Source organism: Platichthys flesus, chromosome 1 (genome assembly GCF_949316205.1).
Source record: "Platichthys flesus chromosome 1, fPlaFle2.1, whole genome shotgun sequence".
Lineage (NCBI taxonomy): Eukaryota > Metazoa > Chordata > Actinopteri > Pleuronectiformes > Pleuronectidae > Platichthys > Platichthys flesus.
Window position 1 is genome coordinate 19,654,227 of NC_084945.1, and position 14,027 is coordinate 19,668,253.

Consider the following 14,027-nt stretch of genomic DNA (forward strand, 5'->3'; position numbering starts at 1 on the left):
CTCCAACTCCCGGTTCATCGTGATTCAATATGGAGCCTCTAGCTCATGCTGTGAGTCTGCTGGTTTCTGGGTGACTCCAGCCACAAGTCAAGACACTAACTGATCGAGCGCTGAGCACCAGAACTCGCTGGGGGATGAAACCGTTCCATTGTGTGTGCAGAAATGAGCAGCGCTCACTGACGTCCCCCAAAGTTCCTCGCCCTGTGACAGATGACTGGCCATTCATGATGTCTATCACGTTTGTGAGCCTCCCTCCCCTATCACATGAGTTCTGAAGCAGTCAGACGCTCAACAGCGAGCAAACAGCACTTTTCCCCAAAACCACAGACATTACTCCAAATAACCGTTTGACAGACGACACAAGACACGCAATAAGAGCATGTGTCAGTGGTTTAGAGAAGAGCAACTTCTTTGTGACGTCTGTGGGACGCTTTGAGCAAATCTCATTCCTAAAAACGAATATCTGTTTCTGTTCGCTATCTGTTACATTCGCTTAGACATCATAATACTTGGAATCTCTATATCTATCTATATAAACATTCTCTGTGCGTCTGCCTTGGTTTGTCCGTCTCTGTTGGAAAGGCAATGCCTACTGGTGAGCATATACAACAGGACTGCGGAATTACTTTAACCATGTTATCTCAGTAATCTAATGCACATGTTCTAAATTAGAGCGAAGAGAAAATAAAAAATAACCACAGGCATTAGATAATGTAAGATTCACCACCTAATGCTAACCTAACTTTTCTGTTACATGCTGTAGCTACATAAACTCGTTTGGTAGTATGAAATGTTTTCAGATATCAAATTGAATTTCTTTTTGCTGAGAATTAGAACCTGTTTGATTCTCCTGCTGTCCAATAAACAGGCAGATATGAGCCTTTCACAGACATTGGTATCAGGGTTTATGTTGGAAAACTACTTTTTTACAGAATAAACAATCCAAACAAGATAAACATGAATGTTATCTACCTAATTCAAGTTTTATATATTGTTGTATTTGTCTTTGTTATTTATAGTTATTTATAATAATGTTTATGGGTTAAGTGTAAAATATCCAGCCTAAATTAAATTTCTTTGTCCATCTCCCTTTTTATTCTCCAATATCAGTATCGGCTTTAGCCTCCAAAATCTATATTGTTAAGACTTTACTGAGAATTCTGCCTTTAGTTCCATCATAAAATAAAATATCTTTTTGCAAATATAACTGCAAGAATCTTCTAAAATATATATAATTTCACAGCAGCTTTGTACCATGTGATTCAATTAGATATGAACTTAAGCCAGCTCTCCTTGAAATCATTCCATCATTCAAATGTTATTTTTATTTTTTGGGAAGACTTTTACTATTGATTTCCATATTTAATTTGGGTTTCAATCTGGGGATCGATTCCACCAAACTTCTGATTAGTAGACAACTTGTTCTACTTCCTGAGCCACAGCTGCCACCATCATGTGACCATAGGTCCAATATAGGGTTGATTTGTAGTTTAGGAAAACTTGTTGTTGATTTCAATTTTTCGCTTGGAGATTTGGTTGTGCTGAACTTGTTTGTCTTGCAGTATAAATATATTTTAAGTGCTGTGTTTCAATCATCATGGACACAAAATCATGAAAGAAATGTTTTGTGACATAATGGATACTTTGATATCACTCTCATGTTTAAATATAAAATAGGAAAATGAGCCAAGTGTGAAAAAGTACAAACTACACATTCTACCAACTCCTGCGAATGACTGACAGTCCACTGTTACAGACAGAGCTGTCTGAAGAGCAATCACAGGAAAAAGCTTTCTGTGGAATTCTCCATAGTAAGTTCGTGAAATATTTAGGACATCTGCAGAAAAAAACTTTTCTTTTCAGCTTAGGTTCAGGAATAAATGTTAAATATAGTACTACTAAAATTACTGGAGATGCTCTCTTATTGTGTTACAGCAAAACAAACCTGTAAAAGCAAACTTGAGCTTATGTGTGGAAGAACCTTTCCAGCTCCGACTCAGTTCCATCTCCAGGGGAATAGACTTCCATCTCCTCTTCCTTCTTAGACCGTCTCTTGTGCATTCAACAACTCTGACTTTAGTGTTGACACAGATTATTTCTTACTTTTTTAATTTAAAGTGGATGGAAGAGACAGAATCAAGGTTACTGAAAAAGTCTTCACCTCTGACTCAACTCTCTTTATACTGGTTTTCAGGTCAAAGAGGAGCCAAACCAGGGCTGAATCTAATGGTCTGTATTTGAGTGTGTGTGCATGTGTGTGTGTGCATGTGTGCGTGTGCGTGTGCGTGTTAATCCAACATCTCAGACCTACTCAATAAGCTTCTATACGGCTGACTCCCTCACACAAAGGGCAGAGTGTTTTTAAACCCATGCGTTGGAAAAGTAAATCACAGAGAGGGTTCTGACATCAGAGGCAGACTTCTGAAACAGACTCGACTATTCAAAGCAGGAAGTAACTTTAGGTTTCCCAGCCACACTGACCGATGCATCCAAAGTCTCCTCTATCCCTCTGCTGTTCAAGCCATTTAACACCCAACAGGATTCTCATGGTATTTAGACAGACAAATTAAAAGCTGGCAACAAGCAGAGGATATTTGGCAGCCTGAGCCAAAAAGCTACTGGAATTCACATCGAATGCATCTATATATCATTTTGAATTCTTGTCTTCAAAGAGAGTGAATTGAGACAGAAATCCAGATTTCTCTTAAAACTATAGGGGTGCAACTCGTGATTATTTTACACACAGATTAATCAAATATCACACTGTAAGTCAGAAAAGTCTCTTATTCAGGTATTCCGGACATATTGCACAGTAATGAGGGGTTTGACCTTTGACACGTGAAATATAATCAGTTCATCTTTGAACGACTGATCAGAATTTAAGGAATTGCAGACTTCATGATCAAGAGAACATGATTTGTGAGGACACCGCAACATTGACCTTTGACCTCCAAAATCAGGTCATGCTAATATTTGTACCAAATTTGACCACCAATCTGTGTTTTTATTTTCCTCTCTCCTTAAAGGGGTGAGGCTCGGCTGCAGAACTGCACCACAGAGGCAATTCGCTGACACAGAGTTCAAACCTGTGTCATCTGGTTTAAAGACAACATGCTTGACGAGAAGTCACAGGAAGACAACAGGGGTTTAGGGGGCTGGATAACTGAAATTCACTGTCGCTCTGCAATTTAGGTGCAGATTTAAAAAGAAAATTCAGTGGCAAATCATAATAACACACACTGTCACGTTTTGTACTCCAACACGGACGTTATTCAAGCTGAAGACACCAGCTGTCACAGAGGAAGATAGGTGACTCATCTCCCTCCCTCCACACACACACACACACACACACACACACACACACACACACACACAGAGAGAGAGACAATCACATCCTCTGTTTCCCATTTACAGTCATAAAAATACTACAGTAGCTGGAGCATCAACACTAGTGACCTTGTGCGTGTTCAGTGCAGCAGCCCTGCTCATCATTAGCAGCAGTGTCATGCTCTCCTCAGTGAGCCACACTGAGGCTGCAGGGCCCCGGATGCTCAAGGGAAGGGAGGATGCTACAACTGTCCGGATGCTGCGACGAGCGCAGCATCTCAGAGAGGTACCCAACCTGCCCACATCCCGAATGACAAACACAGACCAGCCACGGCAACAACGTGAGGAAGTAACGAGGGGCTGTAAAGATGCACAGAATTCACCTAAAGCCAAATATGATGCTTCAGAAAGCGTAAATCTAGAGCGTCCATGATGGCTGGCACCGCCTTTGCATCATCATCATCCCAGCGCCCTTGCTGGCAGTGCGGGGAGGGGAGAGGAACCGGGGGACGGGGGCTGTGTACATTTACGCAGGCCCGGGAGAAGAGATCATCTTGTTATGGAGATAATAGACAATAATAATAAATGAACAGATAAATAACGGGGGGGGGGGGGGGGGGGGTCGCATCTGTTATCGTTTTCTCAGCGGAACCAGCTCAGCGCTGAGCTCACGTCTCATTTCGACAGATTCATGCACAAAGGTTTTAAATAAGGTTTCAGGAGCGTTTTCATTCATATACTGCCAACATAAACAACCACGCACAAACATGTTCACTCACACACACACACACACATACACACACAGACACACAGACACACAAAGACAGATTTGACGTCCTCCTCCTCGCCTTCTTACTGTGGAAATAAGCAGCACATTTGAGCAGGTCGCTCTCACCGCAGCGGCTGCTAGCCGTGTGTAGCCCGCATGCTAACAGGCTGTGTACACTTGTCTTTACCTTGGTGTACAGCTCCGACGCTGCCATTGCGGCCACCGGCTATGTCCTTTCTCCTGCTCCTCCGATATGGACTGACTCTCCCGCAGCTCCCCGCACGGCCCGGGCCCCGGTGCGTGTGCTCATAAAGCAGGGGCAGGACTCCTTAGATGCCCTTGTTGCTACCGCTGCTGCTGCTGCCGCTGCAGCTGTGGGGCTCAGGGAGAAGATGCGTCTCTCATCGCCATGATAACTTGTCCTGAAACGCTGCTCCAGGCTGCTGCCGTCTCACTTTGCATTGTGGGTATGATGGATGAAGTGATTCAGCCAAACACAGCGACCCTGCTGCTGCTGCTGCTGCTGCTCCCTGGTAACTGCGCCACCCGGCGGACAAGGCTGCGTAATACACCAACAACAACATCCTAAGAAAAGATTTGTCTTTTTATTCAAACGCCAAACAAAAAACTACGTGTGTGTGTGTGTGTGTGTGCATGCAACCATATATATTGAATTAGGAAGAGTTTTAACATGAAATTAAAACATGAACACACACCTTTGTATTATTGTTTATTCTTCTACAATTGTATTTGTATATCTTTTTAAATCTGGCTCTATTTCTCAATAGACAAAACTCAATATTATATATTTTACATTTCTATTACACCTTACAAGTTTATTTCTTTTTTTAATATATGCGTTGTGTTATGTAGGTGTCTTCTTCCTGCATGGGGCGGTGAATCTTATAATATATGTATATGTATTTTTATTTTATCATCATCCTCTAAATCATTATTTTGTATTTGTCTGAGCCTCTGTGATTATCCTGTGTGTACCCTGTGTCTGCTCTGTCTGTCAAAGCACTTTGTAAACCTCAGAGAGCACCTCCACCTGTACCAGAGGATTAATCAGCTGAGGGCTGATAGCTGATTGATCCTCTGGTTCAAAAGGCAGCACCCGAGCTGCCATAGGAGAGACACCAAGGGATCTCATTGGAGAGACGCGAGGGAGAAACATAGACACATGGACAACACAGAGCTGAAAAGCCACCATGCCCGGCCGACAGTGCTGGCAAGTTTAAGTTTAGTGTTGAATTTGTTTTCTCATGTGTTGGAAAAATAAAAGAAAGCAACTGGTTTGTCTCTTGCTGTTGTGGGGAGACCCCGATTTGCAGCTTTAAAGCTGCCACAACATGTCTATGCGGACATGCATTATCCAACAAATGTATCTATATTTCTGTTGAAACAAGTACATTTCTATGAATAAAAAAAATGTTAACTAACTTTTCAAAAGTCACTTCATGACTTACTTATATACAAAGTTATTTATTGTTGCAAACTGAATGGGTATACTGATCTTTCATCGAACCCTTATGGAGGTTTAGATATATACATGAAATGCATATAAAGTCTCTTTAAATGTATGGAGCCCTTCAAAAGAGAGGTTGATTCATGTCATTTTTTCTGCTGTCAAATATGACACAACTTGGCTTATGTCTAGAACTATATTTCAATCAGCCATTAGAAATATACAAAATCTCAAAGAACTCCAGTCTCAATTATCATTCTGACTGGAGTTTATATATTTGGTGCTTTGGATAATCTTTATCAATAATAGCCACAAAACTGGTCTAACAATCACATAATGGAATATATAATTAACATGATTGCAATGTTGTCTTTGCCTGGGAAAGTTTTTCCCCATCTCAGTTTTCAGTCTGTAATCTTTCAATTGAACTTTTCATCTTAAACATACAAAAGGTCCTAAAACATATCAACATATCTCACACACAGGACACAACAATTATACATTTGTGCAAAACTATTTTATTTACAAAACAAAATGGCATAAAGTGACAGCAGGGCAGCCACATACATGCACAGCTCAGATGGATGTAGTGCTAGCTTAGATTTACCACATGACAGGTAAACTTCATCCAGTCAGCAAGGACCCTTGAAAAGCACTACTGGGGGCCGAGGACAATTTAAAGATAAAATGACTTTAATGTATGAGTAAAGAAGATTTCCCCTCCCGAGATCAATGAACATATTTCATTAAACTCCTTGTTACCAATGCCAAGAGAGGCTCCTAGTAATTTTTTAACAATAGATGTGTTGCTCACACAGCACAAAGACTGGTCCCTACTGACAGGAGCTTTCAGGTCCTGTATACCCCACTACCAGCACGGTTATGAGTCACTCAAACTAGACATTTTGACCCAAGGAGAGGACGGTGTCATCCTGAGGCTGAACTGCATGGCACATCACAGAGAGTGCAAAGTTTCAACATTACATTTCAGATTGAAGCCCACAATGGCATCCCCTTCTTTTAGATTCAATGTTTTGAATGAACCATAGATCTGCCACTCAGAGATTTGATGTAGCACCAGAGATTTTTTCGGCATGTTTATATGTCTGCACATGTCAGCACCTTCATGAATTGAGCTCAGTGAGGTATGCATAAAGGAGCCCTGCATCATATATGCAGTTCTTGATGACACTGTGGCCTTCACCGTGTGGTCCCCCCCCTCCCCTTTCACAATCAGTGTTAACAAAACTGAGCTTGGCCTCTGGATTACTATACTCAATCAATCACTCAAGCCTATTGACAGCATAATTTAGAATAAGGACATACAGTGAATGATACAAATATGATGTTAAACTTTCTAAAAGGCTGACGTCTGCTCCTGTGTCAAACAAAAGCAAACACACACACATGCACGCATACATACGTACACACTCCTGTGTGGAATCCTGATGTATATACCAAAAGCCCTCTAACCACTCAAGATGCAGCTTTTGCTTCTTGCCCCTCTCTTGGGGCAGTAAATGCTGTGGTATCGATCATCCATCCCTCGTACAGAAGAGTCACAGTATGTTCATCACACTCACACTTGGATGTCCTGTCTTTCAGTGTATGATAATACATGGAAGTAATGAAAAAATTAAAAAAGGATTAGCCAGCCGAATCACTGAGTGGTAGGAGTGGGACTTTATCGAAATGGGTCCAGGCAGACACTGGGGACAGGTGGAACTGTGGGAGAGAGGGGGGGCGGGAGAGGTAATGTGAAAGCTCTGAGACTTGAGTGGAAGGGGTTAGGGCAGGGAGGTACTGAAGGAGCTGTCAGGGCTGCGGGTGCATCAGCCTGCCAGTTTACTGGCAACCAGGGAGGGTTTCCTTTGGGGCAGGTCCTGGGGGGTGGGGATGTGGTCCCCTGTGATCTCTGTCTTCTCTGGTGCAGCTGTTGGCAACTGTTTGTTCTTTATCTTGGCTTTAGCCATGTTGTAGTCGCCTGAGTCAAAGTACTTTTGCTGTAGAGAGACATAAAACTCACATTTAAAACAGAACTGTGAGAAATGAACAATGAACAATGGCAAAAATTGTCATCTGATTTTGAACGTATACTGTGCGTTCCCGATTGACTGGCTGCACTTTGGAGCATTGGACTTTTGTTTTGTTCCTGTTTGAATCATTCACACAAAAGGAGACATTTAAACGACATACACAATTTTGTGCCAACAAACGTATCGAACAAGTCTGTTCGAAAGTGAACTGCTGTAAATGCTTTGGAAGCGGAGGAAGCACTCAGTGTGTTTATTAACCTGGAAGATACAGACCATGGATTTTAGTTGAAATCACTGAATTTAAACAACTTCTATTTGTTTATGACAACCAGCACCACAGGGCAGTGACAGTATTTAAGCCCTTTAGGCAAGATAAATTAATTATAACTTCAGTAATGTGTTTCTGCTGGTGAGGAAGCAAAGATTTCACTAAGTCATGAAATCAGACAGAACACTCATTTGAGAGGCAGAAACAGTGTTTTATTGATATTTTCATTTGACATGAACAGTGAATTTAACGACCGTCCATAAACACTGTATATAGCATAATAAAACATCCAATACATCTAACCACCATTGCCATTTAAAATGAGGTACACTTAGGAAATATTAAATCGTCATTGTGAAGGTTGAAAAGTCCAGGCTTTGGTAAAGCAGTAGAGCTGATGATTCAACTTTATGGTCATTTGCAAACTGCAGCTGGCTGTGTGGTTATTTTGAACTATATGATACTGTGAGGTATGTTTTTTGTTATTATCAAAGATTTATTCTACCAACGTTAAGCAAATTACATTTGAAATTATCTAGTAAGTGAACCATGAGCTATTTCAAAAAGCAGCATGGATTCTGATAAGTCCTGAAAACTCAGTGTGATGACACAAGACATGAATGTCAGTGTCCTCTGGTGAAGTCTGATTGTTTAGCAGAAAAAGAGACAACTCACCCCTTTTTGGAGGCGCTTGCGAAGCAGATCCGATCCTCCAGGTTTATTTCCTAAGTTCGGGTATCTGGACTTCAGTTTAGCCTCCTCTACCTTCTCCGGACTGATCACCTTCTCCTGGACCTCCTGAAGACGAGCATGAGGCTGTGAGATGACTTCACTCTCCAAAAGCACAGTTACTGCACAACAAGTGAGCACATTCAGCAGGTGCCTCCAAACTCCCACTGAAATATGTGGCAGCTGATGGCACTGCAGTATAGAAATAACCTGGCAGACTCCATATCAGACCTCCACACATGTTTACTACAACATCATCGGAATAAGATCTGGGCAATATAATACTTAACTCAACTTATTTAACGACGCTAGCCACATTCGTGTTAGTAAGTGTGTTTACCATTCACCTGTCAGGTTGAGTGTGGGCTTCATGTGTTCAGTGGTCGGTTGGCATTAATGCTAACATGCTAACCCTTACACTTACTGCTCAAACCTTATACTGAAAACATTACGGACAACTTTGATTGTTAGCTATGTAGCAGGGAAACGGTGGTAACCACTGGGAGCTGAAAATAATACTGTTGTTTCCGAACACAGTGCACACATTTGTTGATTTGAGCTAGGCTAACGTGAGCAGGTGAGCTAACCGTAGCCGATGAATTGCCAGTGTGTGAATGTCATGGCAGTTAGCCTGGCGGCTGGAGAGCTGCTAACATTATCTCGTGACAGCTCTGACATTTACACCAACCACCTGCAACATTCGCTCCGTAATCAGCCCGAGGAACGTCTGAGCAGCTAGCCGCTAACCCAGTGTCGTTACGCGGGTGGATTAATAGCCAGGGCGCGGTGGCTAGCTTTGGCTGGTGCGTTAAAAATGGAGAGCGCGGGGTAACAAGGCTAACACGGCTAATGTAGCATTGGCTTTAACAAAGTCAGTGCCGCTGCGGCTCGACGTTCTCCAACGCTGCACTGTTACCTTCTCATCCACCGATGTGTCCTCGGCCGTCTGCGTGTCTTCGTTATCCCCGGACATGTTGACAGTTATCCCGCTCTCAAGCCAGAGAAGTGCTCACCAGGATCCACCCACACACACACACACACACAGAGCCCCGGCTCGAGCTTTCCCTACCCAGACGCGTCACCGCCGCCGAGCTGCTGCTCCAGCACAACACATACGTCACCTGCGGAGTCACCAAGCGCGCTCACTGTCACCGTGCACGCGCACACTCAGTGCAGGGATGGGATTGGCGTTGCGTAACGTGCTGATCAGCTGTTGGAGCCCAGCTCAGTTTGAGTCGATTAATCCTCAGATGTGGAGAAAGAGGAGGAGGAGGAACAATTCTGCACCGATCAACGCGGGTTCACGACTTTTCTCCTGTTTTTACAAACGTGTACAAGCAATTTGTACACAATACATTAAAAAATTAAATTAAATTAAATTAAATTAAATTAAATTAAATTAAATTAATTAAAAAAGAAATTGAAAAAAATACAGAAGCCCACTGCGTCACACCCACTAAATGCATGGAAAAAATGGTAGGCCACTGGATGTTTCTGGCCCAATTGTTGAAACGATGTAATGGATGGGAATCCATCGTGAATTGACTCCCTGACCAAAAGCAATCCACAGCTTCTCCAGACCCTGTTGCTATGTCCTCTATATAGCTTAAAGGTCGGTTTGTATATGGAGTGAGAACAGAGGGTAGTGCTACTCCTTATATAGTACCAGACAGCCAGTATGAAAATATCAAACTGTGTCTTTTATTTATGTATCATTATTATTTTTAATTTCATAAATCATTTTTGCGATGGGTACCCTTTTTTTGGGTTTGAGCACCTGCCACCCAAAATGTCGGTGCACATGCCTGGTGTGTGTTTGTGTCATTCTATGCTGCTTTTGATACACACTTCAGAGAAAATATTTTCTACATTACTACATATCTTTGACAGCCTTACTTAAAAGTTACTTTTATATTTTTGGATTTTAGATACTGGATGATTTAACATGCTTTAACCCTTGTGTGGTGTTCGGGTCTGTGGGACCCGTTTTCAATATTTGCTAAAAGAAAAAGTATGCGATTAATAATTTTTTCAACCTCAAACTCATTGGCCTTGGCTCATTTTCTGTGATGAACATATTAAAGAACATATTTTCAATGACTTAACGTGGTGCAACCCCCCTACACATTTACATTACATATGTAATGCAATGCAATGGGCTTCTGTCCATTTTAAGCACTTCTGTTCCCTCATGCCCGCACATTTTACCATCTGTCTTGTGGGAAACATTCTAAATTATTTTCTCACAATATCCCAGCTGCAAATTGGGGGCTGGATAAAACAAATATATAGTTTTGAGAATGTGGCTCCTTATCACAATCAATGAACCTGGCGAAAACTTCTCTGCTCAGAGGGCCTTAGAAATGATTTTTTAAAAGAGAGAAGCTTTGGAAGAAAATGAAGAGCTTCCCCTCCACCATTTAGGTTACGTTTACGCCTAAAAACAACTGTTTCATTGGTGGAAGGATGTTGTATTAGTCAGGTAACAGTTAATCAAATTTTGTATGGATACCGATTGGGAGATGAATTGACGATATATTTTCCCTTTAAAATTGTTAAATCGGGCATTTTCCAACATTTTCAATGTTTTCCCAGGGAATACTTTGTCCATTTCCCTTTGAAATGTACAAACTTCTTTACTACATCCTTTATAATTATATACATGTAATCCTTTATGATGTATCTGACTTGTATTTAAACATGTGTATTCAATATAGTTAACAATGTACTTCATATGTCTGTAATGATTGTATTTACAGAGCAGGACCAGTTTATAGTCAGGGCCTGGTGTTCAGTGCTCAAATCAGAAGAATACCAGCTGTCCCACCCTTCTGTTATTCCTTTCATGTGAGGAGTCGTGCACATGACATTGCCATGAAACCTCATTTGTACTTTTCTCAGCAAATTTAATTCAGTGCAGATTATCAGATGTGGCATTTGGATGCCACTATGTGGAGATTACGTGGCAGAACAAGAAGTGTTAGGAAAATATCAAAACACAAAGAGACGAGGCAGAGTTCCAGTTTGCTTTAGAAGATATATATATATTTTTTTCAGATTTGAATATTAATGTCAAAAATACATACTATGATATACAGTTTGCACTACATCTTAGCATGACAGACGTCACAAGTAGTAACTGAAATATTAATTTAAATATTAAATAAAACTGAGGATATGTAAACTGAAAGTGAATGTGTAAACACTAAACTATGGTTACTTTTTACTATTTCAACACTTCCGATAAAGTGGTTCTGTAACAGTACAAAAGTATTAGAATATTACTATTTTCTGTTTCATTTCCAGTTATAATGAGAAAAGAAATACACAGTGCACTTCTGATGTTCTGCTGTGAAGCTTTCATTTGAATGGAGCTTGATTGCATGGTCGACTTCTGCAGTGGTCCATGGTATCCGTGTTTCTTTTGGACGAGGGGATGGCGCTGCAGCACGGTTTTTCAACGGGGCCGAGCTCCTCCATACCAACTCCGCTGGCTCCGAGCTCAGAATCAAGGGTCAAAGCCGAGTTCAACGTTAGTTCAATCCAGCTTATCTGCAAGGATTGGATCTCTTACTTTTGAAAAGGCCTTATATTGCATTCATGAAGAAAATAAATGTTCAACACTTATTCATTGTGTCAAGTAAAAGTCACATTTTGATTAGAGTAAACAGGAGGAAAGAAGACTGAATTCTTGGGGAAATAAAGTATAACTGCTTCTGTAAGGAATCACCGGTCTCCACAGTGCTGACAGACGGTGGAGGGGATGCACACGACAGAAAGAAAAATAATTAGATATCAAATCAGAGGCCTTCTTAACCAGGAGAACAAACCATACAACTAAAACCTTTGACCAAACCCCTCTGATCCCACATGGTGCAAGGTTTCCTTTCTGACCTTTTCCCAGGTTCAGAGCCTCCAAATGACAGTTCTGGGTGACACAAGGGATCGAATTTACGATTTTGGGCACAGGATAGGAAAGTCTTATTGGCTTGCGATCCTCTTTTTTTTTTTCAAGTAGAAGCCACGGGCCGAGTAAGGGTAACGCTGGCATCAAGGACTGTTGAAGCTTCGGTGGAGGAGGGAGAGAGACATGCCTCAGCAGCGGTGAGAGAAAGGTGGGTCCATGGGCAAATCTGTGAAGGATTGAAGCTCGTAGGCAGCACCACTGTCGACCTCCATGGACTTCCTGGAAAACAGCAGACGGATGTCCCTATGGAGGTAGATCTTCCCAGACTTAGAGCTCTGGAACCTGTTTGAGATGGAAGTCGCAGATTAAAAAAAAGGCAGGATGAATAAGGGAGGAGAAGCGTCACTGCTGCTAAATGGAGACAAAATGGTCGCTATCTCACCTCAGATGAACGAGGTAGCGCAAGGTGCGTCCCTGGCTGAGGGGCTTCCTGCTGGCATGATTGTGTGGGTCACGGCGGACGGGGACAGAGAAGGTCCTCTGGCGTAAGAAGGTCTGGTGTCCAGCTGGCATGGCTCGTAGGTCGTACATCACAACAAACATCTTTACCACTGTCTTGTTGGGGTTGAATAAGGTCTGAGGGGCGTAAGCAGAGAGCACAACTTTTTAATAGGTTTGTAACACTCAGATTTAAATAACTACACAAACATAATAACAACCTCACATGCAGTGTGATTTGTTCATGCTGTTTGTATCATCCTTATAGTTTAGAAAAAATCCATTAGTGAAAATCCATGTCAAATCAGAATACCATAGAAGAACTCTTCCTCTACAGCCACTAGGGGTCTCCCTTTCCCAAGTGTAATCCGTTCTTTGTTCTCAGCCACATTGAGACAAGCACTTAATTCTATCTCTACATTTGTTTCCTCACCACTTGAATGGTTCCTGATGGAGGTACACGGTAGCCCCGTTTTCCCAGGGACTCCAGGTTTATCACACCCTGTACAAAAACACAATCACATCATGTCAAAAAAACACTAACAAAAGTTGTGCACACAGGCTGAGTCATGCATGGGGGGTGAAATAAGACTAAAGCATTGATTGACTGGAACAAGTGATCTCACCATGTATGGTGAAGGAGCGTTATCATCAGAGACACTGTAGAATGACACATCCACAGGTAAGGTCAGGTGACTGGGGCAGAAGGACCCGCTGGCTCCGACCTCTGCTGTGAAACCCTCCACTGTCCCTAAAGGCTCTAGGCGGTAGTTCAGCACACACTCCTGGAGAAGCACAGTTAAATTTGACACATTAAAGCTGCTTTCAAACACACAGTACTCCCTGGGCGCTACCCAATATATAGCCGCCCACTGCTCCATGCGGTCACTGCCCTTGTGTGTGTTGTGTACCGTGTGCTGTGTCCCCCCACGGAATGGTTAAAGGCAGAGATTGAATTTCCCAATTGCATGTAGCATGACTGTGTGTGCATGATTAATGTGGGATGAATATAGGACATCTAATCT

The 14,027-nt window shown here is 42.0% G+C and overlaps 3 protein-coding genes across 6 annotated transcripts in view; all 3 read right to left on the reverse strand.

Moving 5' to 3' along the window:
* myo5aa (myosin VAa) overlaps positions 1–4,549 on the reverse strand; it is a 49,406-nt gene extending 44,857 nt beyond the window's left edge. For all 3 annotated transcript variants that reach the window (XM_062388402.1, XM_062388394.1, XM_062388411.1), the window contains exon 1: positions 4,284–4,549. In XM_062388402.1, the coding sequence (XP_062244386.1) occupies positions 4,284–4,310 (27 nt within the window). In that variant the 5' untranslated portion in view covers positions 4,311–4,549. The remainder of the gene's footprint in view (positions 1–4,283) is intronic.
* Positions 4,550–6,059: 1,510 nt separating this feature from the next.
* On the reverse strand, positions 6,060–9,727 carry LOC133954113 (cAMP-regulated phosphoprotein 19-A-like). Its single transcript, XM_062388424.1, has 3 exons — positions 9,514–9,727; positions 8,544–8,666; positions 6,060–7,567 (listed from the first exon to the last, which is right to left on the reverse strand). Exons 1-3 carry the CDS (start codon positions 9,568–9,570, stop codon positions 7,397–7,399), a joined length of 351 nt encoding a protein of 116 aa, XP_062244408.1. The 5' UTR covers positions 9,571–9,727; the 3' UTR covers positions 6,060–7,396.
* Positions 9,728–12,578: 2,851 nt separating this feature from the next.
* Positions 12,579–14,027, reverse strand: part of atosa (atos homolog A) — a 33,942-nt gene continuing 32,493 nt past the window's right edge. For both annotated transcript variants that reach the window (XM_062388433.1, XM_062388441.1), the window contains exons 9-12: positions 13,629–13,787; positions 13,436–13,504; positions 12,947–13,140; positions 12,579–12,846 (exon numbers count right to left, since the gene is read on the reverse strand). In XM_062388433.1, the coding sequence (XP_062244417.1) occupies positions 12,693–12,846; positions 12,947–13,140; positions 13,436–13,504; positions 13,629–13,787 (576 nt within the window). In that variant the 3' untranslated portion in view covers positions 12,579–12,692. The remainder of the gene's footprint in view (positions 12,847–12,946; positions 13,141–13,435; positions 13,505–13,628; positions 13,788–14,027) is intronic.

Coding starts and splice junctions, on each gene's coding strand:
- LOC133954113 (XM_062388424.1), bottom strand. CDS start 9,570: ATGTCCGGGGATAACGAAGACACGCAGACGGCCGAGGACACATCGGTG. Junction 8,667..9,513: donor ACACATCGGTGGATGAGAAG/GTAACAGTGCAG, acceptor GCTCGTCTTCAG/GAGGTCCAGGAGAAGGTGAT. Junction 7,568..8,543: donor GCAAGCGCCTCCAAAAAGGG/GTGAGTTGTCTC, acceptor GTCTCTCTACAG/CAAAAGTACTTTGACTCAGG.